Source organism: Eumetopias jubatus, unplaced genomic scaffold (assembly GCF_037043125.1).
Source record: "Eumetopias jubatus isolate StellerSeaLion01/CBP00866 unplaced genomic scaffold, mEumJub1_p1.0 scaffold_3, whole genome shotgun sequence".
Classification (NCBI taxonomy): Eukaryota; Metazoa; Chordata; class Mammalia; order Carnivora; family Otariidae; genus Eumetopias; species Eumetopias jubatus.
Genome location: NW_028274809.1, coordinates 19,476,266 through 19,495,710, shown reverse-complemented (window position 1 = coordinate 19,495,710; position 19,445 = coordinate 19,476,266). Strand labels below are relative to the sequence as shown.

The window sequence follows — 19,445 nt, the reverse complement described above, 5'->3', positions numbered from 1 at the left end:
ATCAATAAAAGTATTTAAACCAATAGGACTGGGCCCACAGTTTGGGAGGGGAGCTGGCCTCCAGGGGGCTGACATGGGGCCAGGCTTCCCAAGGAGTGTGTAAAAGAAGATGGTTTTGACAGAACTAGCATCTCAGGGGTCAGCCTTAGGTCCCTATCTTCTCACCTATTGGATTAAGCTCTCCTGGCAACGTGATGGAGAGTCACCCTTGCCACATTTCTCCGGCCTGCATCTTAGGAAGACCTAAGCCGTCCCTTTTTAAAGGAACAGACTGAACAGGTCTAGGAAAAGAAGACCAGACACCTCTGGTAGTGTACTCAGCTCTCAGATCAGCCCTCATCTTAATTCTAGGGGACTGTGACACCTTCAACTGTCCTTCTGTTTCTGTGACCCCCAGGGGAATTCGAGGGTAGACTTTTAGGGCCACCCAAGCCCATAGGATTAAAGCACTTTATAAACTGTAGAATGTGATGAAACAATGTTATTAGTAACATCCGACTTTGTTACCATCAAAACTAACTTCACCCCCGTTACTGTCCAAAAGACTGCCCAGAACGGCATTTCTAATCACACTCAGAAGGCGATGAAGCTAAGCTGTCCCAAGGTTTCTCTTGGCTCCCAACCACATTTCCTTCCTTCTGGTTCTTTCTCAGGAAGCCCCCAATTTTCCCACAGTCCAAATACTATAGTGGACAATGACTGCCCCACCTAGGTATGTAGGCAAAGCATGAGCTTCGGATTCAGGCACTCTGGGTTGGAACCCGCTGCTGCTGCTTAGAAGGTTGCAATATAAGCATGTTAGCCTCAGTCTCTTTAGCTATACAATGGGAACACCATCGTGTCTCAGTTATCTATTGCTGCATAACAAACAACCCCAAAATAATTACTTATGATCCTGTAGATTACGAATTTGCCAGAATTCAGCTTGGTGGTTCTGCTCCTTATGGCAGAACTATTGTCTGTGGTCCTTCACTCGGTCCTTCACTCCTGCGATGGCTGGGCTGGGCTGGACAGTTGAAGAGGCTTTCCTCATATGTGTCTAGTGCCCTGAGGCTCCTCCATGCTCCTCTCCGTGTGGCTAGCTTGGGCTTCCTCACAGCATGGTGGCTTTAGTGTCATCAGACTTCAGGCTGGCTTTCAAAATAGATTGCGTTGAATGTCAAGGCAGAAACTCCTGAAGGTCCAGCTTTGAAAGTTACACAGCACTGCTGTCACTCGCTATTGGTTGACACAAGTCACAGAACCAGTCAAAATTCAAGGGAAGGGCAAATAGATTCTGTCTCTCAATGGGAAAGTGGCAACACTGTCATAACCCATTCACATCATCATAGAATCGTGGGGAGGAATTTTTTTGAGACATGAAAAGCACTTAGCACAACATTTGGCACAATAATTATGTCAAGCTTATATGTAATAAATGGCAGTTACTGTGGGAGTGGGGATAGAGAGCTGATACTCTCAGGGCAGACCCTGGTTGCAAATGAAGGTACCCAACTCAAACTAGCTTAGGCCAAAGGAATGAATTATTGGAAAAATAATTAAAAAGAGAATTAATTACCTGGAAAGTCCAGAGGTAAGACTGAATTCAAGCACAACTGAACCCAGTGGCCCAAACAATGTCCTAGGTCTTTCTCCCCTGCCTTCTTCCCTCATCACCATCCTCACATCTATAGTTTCTAGCTTATCTCTGCTCTTCTTTTCATACTGTCCTCATTACCTCCTGCTGCAGGTAGACTTTATATGTCAGCCCGATGCCCACATTCTTAGAGCTGGTCTAAAAAGGAATGGCTTTCCCAGCAAAAGTCTTAAGGAAGACCCTGATTTGGTCAGTGTGGGTCACTTGCCCATCCCCAAACCAATAACCATCCAGGAAGATGTATTACTGTGACTGGGACTGGTGCTCTCCCCACCCACCCACCCAAGACCACAGGTATTGGGGGCACAGGGAGGAGAGGAGAGTTTTTCAAATGAAACAAGGAAGGGGAACTCATCCTGGATGTAACAGACCTTAACCATGCCTTCTAGTGCATCTGTCCTCCCTCCCCACAAAGGCTCCACATCCACCTCTTGACCTAGCCTGGTTCAGCCTTCGAGAATCACGTCGGGACCCCAGAGTGAGGCATGTATGGAGAGGGGGTATCAGGCGGCAGTGGGAAGGAAAGGGCGTCTGACTTTTCCTTCCTGCCTCCTCCTGGCCCTCTTAGATCAAAAGTCCGGGCTTCAGGGAAGTGTCATGGAGAATCTGGACTCAGAACCTCTCTACTCAAGGGGGTTTGGATAACTTACCAAGGGGGAGAGTGGAATTGGCATCGTGGCATCACATGGAGGAGAAAGGAAGCTCCCTAAGGGTGGGGTTTATATATATTCACAGCTCAGCCTTCCCCGGAGCTGGGTTCAATACGCTAAATAAATAAATAAATAAATAAATAAATAAATCCTGCACTTCTCTCAGAGACCACAAGAGGGTGCACAGAGCCCAGCGTCCCTATTAACTGGGCCTAACAGACAGGACCTGCAAGACATCTGGGGAGCTCAGAGAGCCGTGGGCAGGAGAAGGTAGGATGAAAGGAAACAAGGAGACCCATGGACAGCTTGGGTCAAGCTGCTAGGGTTCCAGACTGTCTGGGACCTCTGGGGCTGACCCGGACCTAGGGCTGGGACACTTGCCTCCCGGTCTCTATTGCCAGGTCCTGGTGAGTGGGGTAGAGTGGGTGATGCTGGACTCTTCCATGATGCCACAGAAGGAAACTGAGGCAGTGGCATGAACTGACACCACCCCAGTCAGGTTAAAAGGAATTCAGAGGAAGTAGCATGATACAGTGAAAAAAAAGGCTTACTTTGCTAGCTGGACCTTGATCACGTCAGTTAATCTCTCTGAGCCTCAGTTTCCCATCAAAAATGGCGGTGCCTGATAGCTTTTTATTTCTTTTATTTTTTAAAGATTTTATTTATTTATTTGACAGAGAGAGACATAGTGAGGGCAGGAACACAAGCAGGAGGAGTGGGAGAGGGAGAAGCAGGCTTCCCGCGGAACAGAGAGCCCAATGTGGGACTCGATCCCAGGACCCTGGGATCATGACCTGAGCCAAAGGCAGATGCTTAATGACTGAACCACCCAGGCGCCCCTGATAGCTTTTTAGGACATCGTAAGAGGGCGTTGCGATCTTCAAACTGCTAGTTGTATGCTAGTGGTCCATCTTCTGTGACCAAGCTCAGCAGAAGTCTGGGAAATGCCCTCTGTGAAGGGTCAGAGCCTTGTCCTGAGAGGCACCATTTTGACCATTATCTTGGTCATCTCTAAGCTCAGAGATAGCTCTACGCTCTTGCACCATTGCCTTGGGAGAAGGCTAGGCCCAGAGCTCAGAAATGCCCCCTTACCACCACCCCCTTGCTCACCCAGCAGCTCAGCCCAGGGCACAGTCTGAGCCATGAAGGTTCTCTGCTGACTGAGTGGTGGGGGACATGTGGTACCGGGGAGTTGGGGGAAGAGCACAGAGGCGCCCCAGATGTGTGCATGACCACATCAGGAACAGCCAGAATGCAGGCAGATGGTGGGGAAGCTACTGGAAAGCCCATGATCAGCCTAAGGCCAAGGGCTCATTTCCCCCTCCTTCCAATGACCCACAAGGAGTTTGGGTGACTAAAGCAGCAAGTTAATCCCCTTACCTTACGGAGGGGCTCTGGTCCCTGAGGCCTGAGGATAAGACAAAGAGCTCCCTTTTTGGTCTGGGGCTCCTTCCCTCTCCTCTTCACCGAGATAGACTTCTCTTGCAGAACCTCGGGACTGAGCCTGGCCTGGTCTGGGTTGGGGCCGTGAGGGTCCCACCTGTTCTCACCCTGGTGCCTCCCCTCGCCCTCCCTTCCCTGCAACCTCCTCCAGAGTTGCCACAGCTGGAACCATTCTCTGCGCTGCCTTTCATCCTTGGTGCTCCCCCCACCCCCAGTGGCCCCTATAATTGTGGTCTCAGCTGGTGGCTGCGGGGGCTGGGGCTGGGCTGAGGGCCAGGGCCCAGGGCAGGGCCAGGGTGGGGTCTGGGGGCTGCTGATAGGGGCTTGCCCATGGCAGGGGTCATTTGGGACTGGGGTGCCAGTTGCAGACACTCTTTCTGGGCCTCCTCTCCCCACATGCCAAGCTCCTGTGCCTACATATGCCCTCTCCTCCCTGCACTGAGAAGTGCCCCAGGCTTGGGCACTTTTAGACCCTCATGACATCAGGCCAGAACTATGTCCCAGTGCAAACAAGACTTGAAAATCATTATTTGCCTCCTGGGGTTTTCAAAGAAAGGGACTTCTCCTTCTCTTTTACACCTCTATATTTCATGAGCAGTAGAGTGGGGGGGGGTGGGGATGAAGAAACCTTCCCTCGGCAGGTGAAAGGAAAAAAAAATTGACCTCTCAAGCAGCTCAGCAGATGTGGTCCTCATGAAAATCACTTGAGATACCAACTAGAAATGCAGACCCCTAGGCCCTGCCCCTGGATGGGCTGATTCAGCTGCATGGGACCCAGAATCGGTATTCCCCACAATGGCCTACCCCAGGGAATACATATGATGCCTCAAGCATGGAAAGGCTAGTGTGAGCTCTACCCAGGGAGTAAGGAAGTCATGAACGAATTCCCTGTCCCATCTTGGGCCTCTTCCTAATCCCTTCTGTGCCTCAGTTTCCCCAACAGCCAATGGGCACCTGACTCCCCAGCCTGGCTTGTCCCTGTGGTGGTGCCCTCTCTCAGCCCAGGCTCATTGCCTCCTTCCCGTGCTAAGTCTGGTCCTGCCCTAGCCTTCACCATACTCTTCCTGAACTCTAATCCCAAGCTGTCCTTGCCCTTGCAGCATGGCAAAGGAGAGTGGGGAGGGCAGGGGGCGGCCAGGGTCAAACAAGGCTCTGGCTGACGCAGACTGCTTCCTGCCCCCGGCTGTTTTCCTGCTGTCCAGCCAGACTGCTCCCCCCATTGCCCCACCCCCACCCCCAGCAGCCTCAAGCCCTTAATTCCTGACAGCTGCAGTGGCTGCCGGCAGAGATGGGGGAAAGGAGGGGGGGAGGATGCCGTCAGCCTGCTGTTGCTCAGGCTGCCCCCACCACCTGACAGTCTGGGGACAGGGAAGGCCCCACCCCTCTCCAATTCCCCAGGGATGGGCAATTCCAGGAATGGGCCCCTTTTGTCTCAGAGCCCAGAGTTTGTCCTTAAACCAGGAGAGGACACTGAGGTTGGGAAGGAGGTGTGTGTATAGAGTGGAAGACTTGCGCCCATTTTACAGAGTAGGATGCTAAGGCCACAGTGGGGGCAGGATTCACTATTAGGGCCCAGGTTGGAACCAGAAACAGAGCCTCTCTCCCCAGCCCTCTGGTTTCTCAGGCCCTTGCCCGGGTCTAGTACACTAACCCCATACTGAGATGAGCTCAGTGTTCAGCGGGGCGGGAGGACAAGAGGAAAATCCCGGAGAGGAGTGGGCCTGAGCTCGGAGTCTGGTTTGGGGTGGCTCCCAGGGGACCAAGTACAGGTAGCAGGACCAGGGCAAGATCTGGAGCATCTGCAGGAAGGCCCAGGCAAGTAACCCTCAGTGTGGGGGCCACTGCTACTATGCTCAGGGTCAAGAGAACTGGGCTCAGTTCTAGCTCTTGGACTAATTTGCTGTGTGACCTTGAGTAAGTCATGGCCCTCTCTGAGCCTCATTATTTTCTTGTGAAATAAAAAGGGACAAAATAAGATGACCCCCAAAGCATACTTTTGGAATTAAAGGACTCACTAATCCCTCTCCCAGGGTGTGTCACCCCAAGGAGTTCTGCTCCCAAACAAGCATTTACTGGAGTCCCAGCGTTTTTACCTTCATTGGCTCACTGACTAGATGAGGTGGGCCTCAGTAACCTCATTTCACAAAGGGGCAGAGGGTGGTTCAGTGTGCACGAGGCACCTGTTTAGGGTCACACCGGGAAGAAGAGCAAAATCCAGAGGCTGCCAAACCCCTTTACAGGACCCCCCAACACCTGCCACACCAGCCAAGCCTGGGAAGTCCCTCCTGAGGTGGGAGAGGCAAGCGGGGGGGGGGGGGGACAGCCCCTCCCCTCCAGCCCCTGCAGGTGTGTGTATTGGGGAGGACTGCTCCCCGGCAGCTGTGTCCCGGCCAGACACACACACTTCCCAGTAACACACAGCTTCTTACACAAACCAGCGCGCCCTGGCACTGGCACCTCCACGTGCACGCGCGTACAGACCCCCCAACACCTCTCCTTCCCCCGCCCTCCCACCGCCGCTCCCACCCGGAGTCCTGAGCGGACGCAGTGGCCTCAGGACCCATACACGCCTCCACCCCCCCGTCGTGACGTCACCTGGGGTAGAGCCCTGAGACACTCGGGCGGGGGCTGGGGGGAGGAAAGGGGAGGCGGCAGAGCTCCCCGAGCCGGGACAGTCACTCACTCTCTGGGCGGTGGGGCCGGGCACAGACAGCGCCGCCCCCCCACAACCTCCCCCCCCGCCCGCCTCGCACGCCCTCGGAAGTGCAGGCTCGCGGCGCTGCTCTGGGGGGCTCCCCGGCACCCCAGCCTCTCGCCCCCAGCCCGCAGCACCTCCGGGCCCCCCCCACCCTCGAGAGGTACCAGGAGTTGTCGCAGGGGGGCCTCGGGAAATTCCCTGGACCCCTGTGCCAGGAGGTGCCCGGTGCGCCCGCCCGCCCCCCCACCCCGAGGGCGGTGCCCGGGGGCGCTGCCCCATGGAGCGGGGAGGCGGGCGCCGTCTGCTCCCGGAGCCGTGACCCGAGTTGGAGCTGTGTGTCGCAGCCGCCCCGACCCCCGCGGATCATGCGCCGTCGCCCCTGGCCCGCCGGTCCCGCCGGGCTGTGAGCCCCCCACTGCTGGCCCGTGACGGCCCGCGCGCCATGGGCAGCACCCACCCTTGCCCCTGGCTGCGGCTCCGACCTCGGCCCCAGCCGCGGCCCGCGCTCTGCGCGCTCCTGTTCTTCCTACTGCTGCTGGCTGCCGCCGTGCCCAGGTGAGCCCTCACCGTATGCCCCGCCCTCCTGGAGAGCTGGGACCCCCAGCCACGGGGGGCCTCTGGTGCTCCCGTCGGGGCAGGGGACCCTGGAAGGAGGGAGGGACAGTGTCGTAGGAAAGTGCTGGTACCCAATGAAAGACACTGCCCTCACAGGAGGGGGCTGAACTGGTGACAGAATCTGGGCAGTCTAGGGAGACAAGGCAGTGAGTGCCCAGGAAAGTGAAGGCCTACTAGAAGAGGAGGTGTGTGTATGTGTGTGTGGGGGGGAAACAAGTGCCAACCTGGAGTCCATGCCAGGCTGGGGGCATGCACCCTCACCCCAGGAGAAAGCTCAAACTGCCTTGCTCCATCTTGGAGATCACTCCCAGGCAGGGGCATGGGTGGGGGGCTGGAAGGGAGTAGTTCAGGTGGGGTCACTGAGACACTGAAGCTGGAAGGGTTCTCAGTGTGTGTGTGCGTGTGTGTGTGTGTGTGTGTATGTGTCTGTAATTTTGTGAACCCTGGTAGTTATGTTGTAAACAGCAGTCTGTGTGTGCACATGTATGTGACTGAGAGCTTACAGATTGATATATGTTAAGATGCGCACATGTACATGCTTGTGAGTGTCTGTGTGTATACCTCTGTCTGAAGTGTGCATGCGTATAAGTGTTCCTGGGTCTGTGTGGCCCCCTCAATGTGTGCAGAAGTATGTCTGTGTGAATGGGACTGTCTGAAACATGCGTTGGGAGTGGTCTCCTGGGGAACGCTACTTATGTGAGCATCTCTGCCTCAGGATGTACTTATGAAATACTGTGTGCACAGGTATTTTGGATGTGTGTGCATTTACACGTTAACTTGTGTGGGTGTGCAGCTGGGCAGGTGGTGGTGGAGGAAATGATGATGAGAGGACCCAGAACAGGAGAATGCTTTAGGAACCTACCTATAGGCCTAACCTTTAGAAGAAGAGGTTGGAACAGAGGGACTATGGCCTTTGGGACAGAGTGTAAATTGCTAAGTGGGGCCCTCCTAGCTCCCCAAAACACTCACCCACACCCACACCCCACCGCCTGCAGGTCTGCACCCAACGACATTCTGGGCCTCCGCCTCCCCCCGGAGCCCGTGCTCAATGCCAACACAGTGTGCCTGACATTGCCGGGCCTGAGCAGGAGGCAGATGGAAGTGTGTGTGCGCCACCCTGACGTGGCTGCCTCCGCCATCCAGGGCATCCAGATCGCCATCCATGAGTGCCAGCACCAGTTCCGGGACCAGCGCTGGAACTGCTCCAGTCTGGAGACTCGCAACAAGATCCCCTACGAGAGTCCCATCTTCAGCAGAGGTAGCTGCCCCCCTCACCCTTGCCCTTCTGCGCACCCATCCAACACCTCCACCCCAAAAGCCAACCATCCCCAACCCACTCCCTCAAGCTGGCAACCCCCCCCCACACACACAGGTGCCCATCTACCAGCCATACTGCTCCTTTCTGGTCTTGGGCAGTCCACGAGGGCCAAACAGGCAGAGGTGTCTCCAGCCTGCGCTGCATGGGCTGAGGGTAGTAGGTTCCATGCCTGATAATTGACTCCTGGGTTATCCTGCCTGGTCATTGACACTATATATCTCAGGCCCAGGAAACATCCACATCTGTCACCTTCCTCAATATACCCTCTACCTAGTAAACAGCATTTAGGATGGAGAGCCTAGGATAAGGTGCCCAGAGCCAGCGTTAAGGACTTTTGCCAAACGGTGTTGGTGAGGGAAGCCTGGGCAGGTAAAATGTCTGTACTTCTGTAGAAGCTCTTCCCGGCAGGGTACACCACCAGCCTCTGTGTCATTCCCGCCGCCCCCGAGAACCTTCTCTGAATCAGAGGCACTGGGTGTGTGCATGCCTCCTGCCCAGCAGGCCTGACAGCTCTGCCAATCCCTCTTCCCTTCACAGCCCAGAGAAGCCACAGCCCACTCCCTGTCCTCCCTCTGGGTCTTCTGGGTGACCCAGGGCCCACCCTGACGACTCCTAGAGTAGCTTGGGCTGGAGATGGCAGGAGCTTTCGTCACTCCTTTCTGTTCACAACCACTTCGGGCCCTGAGATCTTAGGCCTTGACTTAGGTCTTTTGGGGAAGATGGGGGTTATCTATCTTTCCTCTCAGCTTCTTGAGTGGGACAGTGTGGGGACCTGGCTCCTTGGGACTTGTCCAATTCTCAGTTGACAGTGGAGGAAGAGGGGTACTCCTATACCCTGTGGCCTTGCGGCCTAGAGGCTTCTGGAAGAGTCAGATTCTAAGGTACCCTAATTTCAGAAAGAATTCGGCCAGCCGGGGACTCTCCCTTTTCACCAGGACCCCTCCTTGCATCCCCAGGGGCCCCCAAGTCAGGGGCCATCGCAGCCTCCCGCAGCCCAGCCCCACGCCGCCCGCCCCGCCCCCGCGCGCCCTCCCCCTTCCCTCCCCCGCGCGCCCGGGGCGCTGTTTCTACCCGGCCGAGCCCAGCCCGACGCGTGTGGCGGCATGCAGCCGCGAACTAATCCCCGCGGGCCGCGGCAGACGGCTCCTGGCCCGAGCCGCGCGGCTCTCCAAGGGGCGCCCCCCGCCATCCCGCCCCTGCCCCGCGCTCCCGCCCCGCCCGCCCCGCCGCGCCTGAGCCCCGCAGGCCGGCAGACGGCGGCTGCGGGGGACCCCGGCCGGGCTACCCGCCCCGCCCCGGCCGCCCGCGCTCGCCCACGCCACGGGACGGGCCTGTGCCTCTTTCCAGGCCTGTGCCTCTCCCCGCGCGCCCGCGCCCGCGCCCACTCCGGGTTTCTAGATGACCTGTGCGCTCCCCGACGCCCCGGGTTCCCTCCAGCGCTGGGGAGGGGGCGCGGTGAGGGCGCCGGAGCCCTTGCTTTGGGTTCTGCTAGCGGGGGGGGGGGGGGGGGGCGGGGTTGACAGGCGCTGAGGTTCTCACCCCTGCCGCTTCGGGTGAGGCAAGGCAAGGCAAGCTCTTCATCCCTCTTCCCGGCCACGGTGTCCCCTCTTCCCCTCTGGGCCTCCTGTCCCCTCTAGAGAGAGTGAACCCACGCGTCCTGATTACTTCGCCCGCGTGAGGCCCGTGTGGTCCGGTGGAGGACGTGGGGTCTTTGAAGCTCAGGGGTGAGTTCGGAGAGGTGGAAGCGCGCGGGGTTGGCGCAGCGCCAGGCGCTCCCGGGTTCACCTGTAGTTTAATAAGCGGGAGGTGAGCTGGGGGGACCCGGTGGGGGGGGGAAGGTTAGGGGTGGAGGGGGGAGACTTGCCGGGGCTAGCCAGGGCGGGGCGGTGCCCAGCGCGGGGGGGAAGGGGCGGGACAGCCGCTCCTGGGCTCTGGCAGGGGGGCTGGGCTCCTTCCTTTGGCCTTGGAACACTGTCCTACCTAGGTGGCTTCTGCTCCCGCATTGCGACACCCCATTTTCTACCTCTCCCTCCTCGGAGGGGCCTCTGGGCCTCTGGAAGAAATTGCCACTTTCTCCCTCCACCGGCCACCATTACAACCCTTCCCTCACTCCATATCTGGGTTCACCCTTCACCCACCTATGGGGTTATCTGCCTTGGCCCATCACCTCAAGGACTAGCTAAGTTTGAATTCTACGGGGCCACTCTTGGTGGCAGCTAGTCCCTGGACTAGGTCCATCCCCCCAGTCTCCCTTCTTTTCAAGTTGTGAATTGTCCCATGTGGGGTCAGGTGACCCGTTTCCCCCAAGTGGAATACAGGGTGCTGACCCCTCTTCCAACCCAGTGGGATTCTCTTAAAGGTGCGTTCTGCCATGTCGAAAATTTAAAGACTGCTGGGAGGAGGTGGTCCCTGGGGCCTTCCACCTTAATGCTGTTACTGCCATCTGATTGTCCTGGCATCTCCCCTGAAATGGATTGGGTGAAGGGATGAGGTTCCAGTGTAGGAGGGAAGGGTGCTTGAACACCTGGAGTGGACAAACTTGGGAAGGCAGGACATGTGATAGGGCTTTACCCAGTCCAGGAGACGACATGACAGGGTGCTAGAACCTAGGTGGGTAGGAGACAGGGAGAGAGGCCTCTCGGGGGTGGGGGGGTTAGAATTAAAAAAAAAAAAGTTGTGGGAAGGTCCCCAACCCAGGGGCTGCTCTGACCTAAGGGCCAGGGCAATGATATCCCCAGCTTTTTGTTCTGAACACCCAGACAATTAGTACCTGCTGGGCAGCCCATCTAGAGGGGAACCCCTCATTGTGAGAACTAGAGCACCCGTCCTTCTCTCACAGGGAGGGATGCGGATACAGGGGCAATGGAGTGGAAAGGGAGGAGGGGCCAGGGAGAGGCTGGTGGAGGCAAGTGTAGGAGATTCAAGCAGCAGGTCCTAGGAGCGCCCACACAGGTTATTACTGCCCTCTCCCAAGGCCAAGACCCATCTGGAATGGATGGAAAGAGAGGGGGCATGAGGCCCTGCAGCCCAGCCAGGCTCTCAGCCCAATGGAAGCCCACAGTTTGAGAGTCCAGCTTCTGTTCTCTTTTCTTTTCTGGCTCTTTTCTTCTCCCACCTCCCTTTAACGGTCACCCTTGAGGAGCATTGGTTCTATGCCTAGGCCTCCAGGCTTGGGGTGAGTGGTAGCACGCAGATAGGGAGACAGAGCCTCAGGCAATCATATCCCAGGATCTCCTAAAGTTCCATTATTCAAATAGCCCCCGATAAATTAGCTAATACATATTAAGTACTTGCTGTTTGCTTGGCACTGTTCTAAAGCACTTTATCTATACTTTAATATTCTCAAACAATCCCCATGCAATGGCTCCTATTAGTATCCTCATTTTACAAGTGAAGCAATGAGAGGTTGGGTAACTTGCCATTGGTCACGCAGCTTCTAAGGGAGCTATACAGCCAGGACTCAAATGCAGCCTAGCTGACTTTAGAGATCGCTCTCAACCCCCTGCCATACTGCCTCCCTAAGCTACCAAGCCACCAGGGTCTCCCACGGTGTGTCCAGAAGTGAGTGGTACAACGGAGGAGTAGTCCAAGAAATGAAACTGACATGTATACACACACACACAAACACCTACCTCTGTTTGTGCAAACGTGTAGCCACATTCAGTGTTCCCCCTAAGTGTTCCCACATGCACACAACTCTCTCTCTCTCTCTCTCTCTCTCTCTCTCTCTCAGCCCAGGCACAGGAGCGTGCACAGATTATTTGCATGGAGGGGATGGAGACCAGATCTCTCCGCTTGCCTCACTCTTTGACTCAGATAGGCGGGGCTCAAGCTTCTCTGACCCCTCCTGGTTCCCACTGGCTCCTGAATCCCCTCTCCTCCATGCTACCCTGCCCTCCAAATCTCCTCCCCCAGCCCCATCCTGGCCACTGGCCTGGAGCAGCAGCTGACTCCACTTAGATGCTGGCAGTCCCTGTCCCAGATCAAAGGCAGGACGGCTAATTGTGCGTCTTAACAAGCCCCCCCCCCACCATGCTCCAGGCAGCCCAGCTGGCCACGGCCCCACCCCTCTCCCCCTCCAGCTGGTCAGATGGCACAGCGCCGTCTGCCCCAGACAGTCGGGGCCAGGACCGAAACTGGGGCCCTGAGTGGGAGCTGGGGGCAGACCCAGGAGGCTGGACTTCTCTGAATCCTGGATGCTAGGAGCAGAAGTTGGTCACACAAGCCCTGCCTGGCCACCCCTACACGTGGCTGTGACAGTGGCCAGAGGCCCTGGCATGGTGTCTTTAGCTGCCTGTGGTAGGTAGGGGTGTTCTCTGTAGATTGTGAACTACATTTTTCCAGACTCCTCTGGGCCTGCCTCTGAATGTAACAGAGCCTGGAAGATGGTGATTGGCCCAGCACATCCCCCTGGACCAGGCTCTTGCTCTTTCTTGGTGGCATGCGTAGATAGGGCCTTAGGAACTGGGACCTGAATGACCTGGGTTTTTTACTCAGGAACATGTCTTCCCTAGAGCCAAATGTCCTTTAGCAGGAAGTTACCAGGCCTGGGAACTGAGAGAGCTGGGTCTGGGTCTGCTGCATAACCCTGTGACCTTGGGCATCTCCCTTTTCCACTGTGTGTGTGTGTGTGTGTGTGTGTGTGTGTGTGTGTGTGTGTTGGGGGGGATGATTTCTGAGGCCTGGGCTGCTTCTGAAGGTCTGAGTATTGCCATTTGTCCTAGCAGTGGGCTGATGAGCCCCCTAGCAATAGGGGAAGTGCTGAGAGTTCCACAGCTAAAAGGCAGGGGATAAACACAGGGTATGTTCCCTAGGGACTTGGGTCTCCCCTCCTTTCCCTTGGGCCCCACTCCCATGTCAGCGTCTACTCCTCTGCAACTCCCACCAATTCCCAACAGCCCTTTAAAAGGCTCCCACCCAATCCTCATCCCCTCCTGTCTGCTAATAGCTGGGCTCCTTACAGAAAAGGTCCTGAGATGCCACAAACCGAGAGAGAAGATAGAGAGGGATGGCCTGCTTCTCGGGCTTCTGGTGGCCCATGTGATTTATCCTAAAGTGGGTCATGAGCTGCTGGGCTCTGTCCATGATTGGGGGAAACAAGAACCAATGGCCTGAAACTGCAACTCTAGTGAATGGAATGAGAGAACATGAAGAACTTCAAAAAATAGCTAATGTTTGTGCAGTACTTACCATGAGTAAGGTGCTCTTCTAAGTATTTGAAATTTACTAACTAATTCCATTTTTGGGACAACAGTGAAGCAGATAATAACAATCTTGTTTTACAGATGAGAAAACTGAGGCACAGAGGTCAAGTCACTTGGCCAAGGTCATGTCGTTATTAACAGTTAGTAAGTGGAAGAGCTAAGATTTGAACCCAGACAATTTGGCTCCAGAGTTCATGCTTTTAACTACTGCACACTTTCTCTTCTATTTGGGGGGGTGGTGGCTAGGTAAGGACCGGAGGACAGGACCCTGTGATGCTGAGGGTGAGCATGGGGGGTGCAGGATTGGGGTCCAGTCCTGGTTGGCTCTCTGAGGTCTGTGGGAACTCCCAGAGCACATCCTCCCAGTCTTTGATGCTAGGATGGAAGGACCCAGAGTTTTTTCCTCTGAATCTCTGGTCTCCTGCAAGCCTTCAGTCTCTTGCCAGGGTCTGGGCTTCCCCCAACAGGTGCCTACGGCACAGGTGAGGTCTCCTCTTCATGTGCAGGCTATGATTGCTCCTGGCTTCTTCTCCCACTGCCCACATTCTCTTGGTTTCAGAGGCTGGTCAGAGACTTGTACCAGAAAATGCTGCTGGCTGGTCCCTTGTCAGATGCAGAATAAGCCAGAAGCCACTTGTGGGTCCAGGAGCCAGAGCTTCCTCTGCAAGCAGACCTCCCCCTGCCAGGGAGGCCCAGACCTACCAGGGCCTTCCCAAAGGATGGCTCAGGCTGGGAAACACTGAGGAGAAAAGTAGTGTAGACAAGTCCTGTGCCCCTGAGAGTGGGGTCTTTGTTCATCAGGGTCTTTGTGCCCCCCGAGCATCTCAAGGAAGGTGTCTGCCTTAGTTCACCTTTCCCTCTCAACTTTCAACACTACTGCAGGGCACTGGGCTGACTTCCAGCATTCCTCCAACAACCCCTTCAGCTGACCTAGACCCACTGCCATGAGAAAGTGTTCTGTAGTGGGCTGAAGGGGGTGGCACCAGGCAGGCAACCTTGGGGCCGGGAGCTTTAGGAGGACCCCATCTCCTCTTACTTACCCTTCTGCCCATTAGCATCTTCTGGGGCCTGGAAGTCCATCACGAATGATTTATTTTTTTAGGTTAAATTTTGCCTTCTTTCTGCAGGCTTATTTTTAAATTGCAAACATCTCATGAGAGGTAATAGCTTAAGTCCCTGATCTTCAAAAGAATGTTTACCAGATACTTTCTGTCCAACAGGAGAGAGGTAGACACGAATTCTGAGCTTGCTAAGGGTGATGTAACCCTCCCTCCCCTCCCCCCTCCACCCTGCACCCCGAACTTCTGGGGGTGATTTCTGCCCCTCTTTGAGTCTGTGTCCTTGTACCAGACCTTCCCCCAACACTGGGCCTCGGTTTCTCCCTCTTGTGGTAAGAAGGGTGGGCAGGGAGGGCAGATGGATGAGACGTTGACGCCCCCCAGAGCCTGTGTCCTGGATCTCCACCCTCAGGTTTTCGAGAGAGCGCTTTCGCCTACGCCATCGCCGCCGCCGGGGTTGTGCACGCGGTGTCCAATGCTTGCGCCCTGGGCAAACTGAGGGCGTGCGGTTGCGACGCCTCCCGGCGCGGGGACGAGGAAGCCTTCCGCAGGAAGCTGCACCGCCTGCAGCTGGACGCGCTGCAGCGCGGTAAGGGCCTGAGCCACGGGGTCCCGGAACACCCAGCCCTGCCCCCTGCCAGCCCGGGCCTGCAGGACTCCTGGGAGTGGGGCGGCTGTAGCCCCGACGTGGGCTTCGGGGAGCGCTTCTCTAAGGACTTTCTGGACTCCCGGGAGCCTCACAGAGACATCCACGCGCGCATGAGGCTCCACAACAACCGAGTTGGGAGGCAGGTGAGAGCCCCACCCACCCGCCTGGGCCTGCTCCAAATCCCTCTGCCTAGGGCTCCTCCCCTCCCCCACCAGGCCTACCTCTCCTCTGGGGACCACACCACTAGCCCTAGCTCAGCAGCTTTCTCATTGCCCCTGCCTAATCCAGTCATCAAACATGCATTGGATACCTACTGTGTGCCAGGCACTGGACTAGGCTGGGAATGCAGGGATGAAACCCCGGGGGCCCTGCCCTGGATCAACTCCCCCTCTGCTGAGCAGCCTGCTCCTCTCATTATTTTGTGGTGAGCAGTGGAGGGGGCACTGGGCTGCAGTCAGGGCCTCCTGGGCCTTGGCCCTGCTCTGCCACTCTGTCGCCTCCCCTTATAAAGCAAGAAAGTTGAACTGGATCACCCAATCCCTGAGTCCCCCTGCCCCAGCCCAGCTCTAATGTTCCATTATTCTGTGCTGTTCTATGCTGTGATCCTCTACCTCCTCTCCCAGGCTTTTTGTGCAGAATGAGGGGTTCCTGCAAGGGGAGGTTCCTGGGGGGGGGGCACCGTGGCCCCGTGTGGCGGTTGCATGGTTGCCTTTCTCCTTTTTCTCCCTACCTTTGAATGTTCATACTACCTCAAAGGTCATTCATAAAAAAAAAAAAAAGAAGAAGAAGAAGAAGAAAAAGAAAGGAAGGAAGGAAGGAAAGGAATAATCAATAATCGCCTGCATTTATGGAGTCCTTCCTATGTGTTAGGCACTGCCCGGAGCACCTTAGTGCAGAGTGGCCTATTTAATCCCTACAACTAGCTATGAGGGTCCTAGTATTAGCCTTATGTTCAGATACGGAAACTGAGGTACAGGGAGATGGAGAAGCTTGCCCAAGGTGGTGCAACCGGTGAGGAAGTGGTAGAGTCTTCCTCAGGGTTCGTCACCAGGCAGCTGAGCACTGAGCCTGGGCTCTTTCGCTCTGTGGCCTTGTCTGCACTGTGTGACCGCCACCACTAAGAGGCCTCCTTAGCCCTCGTGGTAGCTCCGCACCCTCCTTTCCTGGCTGTTCAGCCCCCATCCCTTCTCTCGGCTCTGCCTGGCCTGCCCTCGGGCCTTGTTTCTGCCTTCCCCTCGCTCTGGCTGGCACCTGCTCTTCCTCATCCCCCTTGCTCCTGGCCTCTCAACCCAGGCGGTTCACCTTCTCTTTCCAGAGGGACTCGGAGCTGATTCAGCTCTTCCCATCCTGACTTAGAGGTGAAGTAAACTGAGGCATATCCACCCTCGGGTCACATCCAGCTTCCACCCAGCCCTGCCCTGTTCGTGCAGCTCTTTTCCCAAGCTTCCATACTATCCCAGCCCATACCAAACAGTGCCTCCTCCTCCTTGTTAAACTGGTTAATTAATGGCTGCTGCCTGTGGGAAGAAAATGTTCTGGAGCTGTTGGCCAGGGGAGGCCTTGGGCTGGTTCCTCTGTGGTGCCAACACCACAGGCTGCACCTACAAGCTGAGGAGCCCTTTAAGACTCAGAGGGCAGGGTCTCTCTCCTGTGGCCCTAACCGCCCAGGCTAGAGGGCCCCAGAGCACTGCTCTCCCAGTCTGCGGTGTGTTCTGGAATGGAGTTGGGGAAAGGAAGATGTGGCCAACTGCTTCTGGTTTCTCTAGTGAGGATAATGTCAAGGGATTCTTTGGGAGGAGATTCTAGAGCAGGGTGAGAGCTGGGCAGGGGGTGGGTAGGTTGTGTTCCTGTAACTACCTCCCTTGCAGGTTTGGGGACTTCTCACTTTCACTGCGCAGGGGGTCTGGTTCTCTGGGACTGTTCCCATTCCGTATTCAGGTAGAGCCTTTGGCCCCTGTTGGTGCTCACTATTCCCTAGGAGGAACCGTGGCATTCAGCATTGGGCAGAATAAGCCCCAGCCAGTATAATGGGGGAAAGAGGAGTCTCCCCAGTTTCTGTCCGGTCCTTAGGCTCCCTGCAGAGGGCTGCAGGGCCCAGAGGAGGAAAGGGGCTTTCTCAGACTCCCCGCAGCCCCCACTCACGCCTGGATTGAGGCCAGAGGCTTTGGGGAGGGGATATAGTGGGGCCAGCACCCCCTGCTCCTGGCCCCCACCTGAGGGATGGAAAGAGAGGGAATTTCCCTGAGGATCTGGGATCCCCCCTCAGGAAGCAAGAGCCTCCAGCCCCAAGGGCCCCCTGCAGCTGCTGGGGAAGGAGAGGAGGGGAGGAAAGGAGGGAATTCCCCCAGGACCTGGCCTGGTGGGAGGTGGATGGGAGAGCAGCAGAAGAGCGGGCGGAGTTCTTCTCCGGACTGCCGGGCTCAGGAGCTGTGCGCCCCCAACCCTACTCTCGGCCCCCACCCCCGTGCTCTTGCCCCCCTCCCCGTGCCCCCCCGCTTCGAGCCTCGGCTTTTGCCTCTGTTCCATGGGAGTCGGTTTCAGAAGTCTCCGAGATTCTCGAAGGCCAGTGTCTGCGCTGGGAGGAGGGCCGTGGGGCTGGCCGCGGGCGTCACCCCTCGCCGTGCCTCCCTCTGCAGGCGGTGATGGAGAACATGCGGCGGAAGTGCAAGTGCCACGGCACGTCAGGCAGCTGCCAGCTCAAGACGTGCTGGCAGGTGACGCCGGAGTTCCGCGCCGTGGGGGCGCTGCTGCGCAGCCGCTTCCACCGCGCCACGCTCATCCGGCCGCACAACCGCAACGGCGGCCAGCTGGAGCCCGGCCCCGCGGGGGCCCCCTCGCCCGCCCCGGGCGTGCCGGGGCCGCGGCGCCGCGCCAGCCCCGCTGACCTGGTCTACTTCGAGAAGTCGCCCGACTTCTGCGAGCGCGAGCCGCGCCTGGACTCGGCGGGCACCGTGGGCCGCCTGTGCAACAAGAGCAGCGCGGGCCCCGATGGCTGCGGCAGCATGTGCTGCGGCCGCGGCCACAACATCCTGCGGCAGACGCGCAGCGAGCGCTGCCACTGCCGCTTCCACTGGTGCTGCTTCGTCGTCTGCGAGGAGTGCCGCATCACCGAGTGGGTCAGCGTCTGCAAGTGAGCCGAAGGCGCCCCTCCCAGAGCCTGTCCCCCCGGCCGCGTCGCCTAGGCTCCTGGGACAGGAGCTCGGACCATCTGATCCGATAGGAACCTCCCGGCTCCGAGGGTCAGATCTGCAATCAGGGGACGGGCCAGTCCTGCCTGGACTACCCCCCCCCCCACTTCGGTGGGCTCCAAGGACCCATTCGCCTCCCCGCTCCTTGTCCCCGCCTCGGACAGCTCAGCTGGGCTGGGGAGTGCCCCACACCTGAGGGCGAGGGCGGGCAAGTGTCAGCCAGGCAGCCTCTGGGCCTCTCCCCTGTCCTGCCTTCACCTCTGCCCCCGGAGAGAGAATGAATGGAAGCCGAAGGGCAGGGGGGAGGATGATTAGAAAAGAAGAAATGGACGTAACTGAGCTGAAGGGATTCTGCAGAGGCCTCAGCTGCCCTCCCCCAAGGGCCCCTGCCCCTCATCATTCATTTAACAAATATTTATTTTGCACTCTTTGTGGCCTGGCACTCTGCAGGGGATGAGGGGTGCTGGGGATACAGATGTGAATAAGAGAGACACAGCACCTGCCCTCTTGGAGTTTACATTCTGGCTGGGGGAGATGGACAATAAACAAGTAAATACACCAACAAGCTCATCTCAGACAATGCTCTGTGCCATGAAGAAAATAAAGCTCGGTGCTGGATGTAGAGTGATTTGTGGGGAGTGGGGCCCCTTTATGTTTTGTTTGCATTAAAAAAAACCCTTTTGAGTACAGTTGACACACAATGTACATTAGTTGCAGGTGTACAACACAGTGATGGGACAAGTCTATACGTTATGCTCTGCTCACAAGTGTAGCTACCATTTGTCACCATAGGATGCTATTACACCACCAGGGATTCTATTCCCTATGCTGTGCCTTGTATTCCTGTGACTAATTCATTCCGTAACTGGAAGCCTGTATCTCCCACTCCCCTTCACCCATTTGTCTATCCCCGTACCCACCTCAGGCAACCATCAGCTTGTTCTCTGTATTTATAGTTCCAATTCTGCTTTTTGTTTGTTTATTCA

At 56.8% G+C, this 19,445-nt stretch overlaps 1 protein-coding gene across 1 annotated transcript; it reads left to right on the top strand.

The window, feature by feature from the left end:
- The first annotated feature begins 6,869 nt into the window (after positions 1–6,869).
- Positions 6,870–18,405, top strand: WNT10A (Wnt family member 10A). Its single transcript, XM_028092132.1, has 4 exons — positions 6,870–6,982; positions 8,038–8,300; positions 15,035–15,414; positions 17,908–18,405. Exons 1-4 carry the CDS (start codon positions 6,870–6,872, stop codon positions 18,403–18,405), a joined length of 1,254 nt encoding a protein of 417 aa, XP_027947933.1.
- The last annotated feature ends 1,040 nt before the right edge of the window (positions 18,406–19,445 follow it).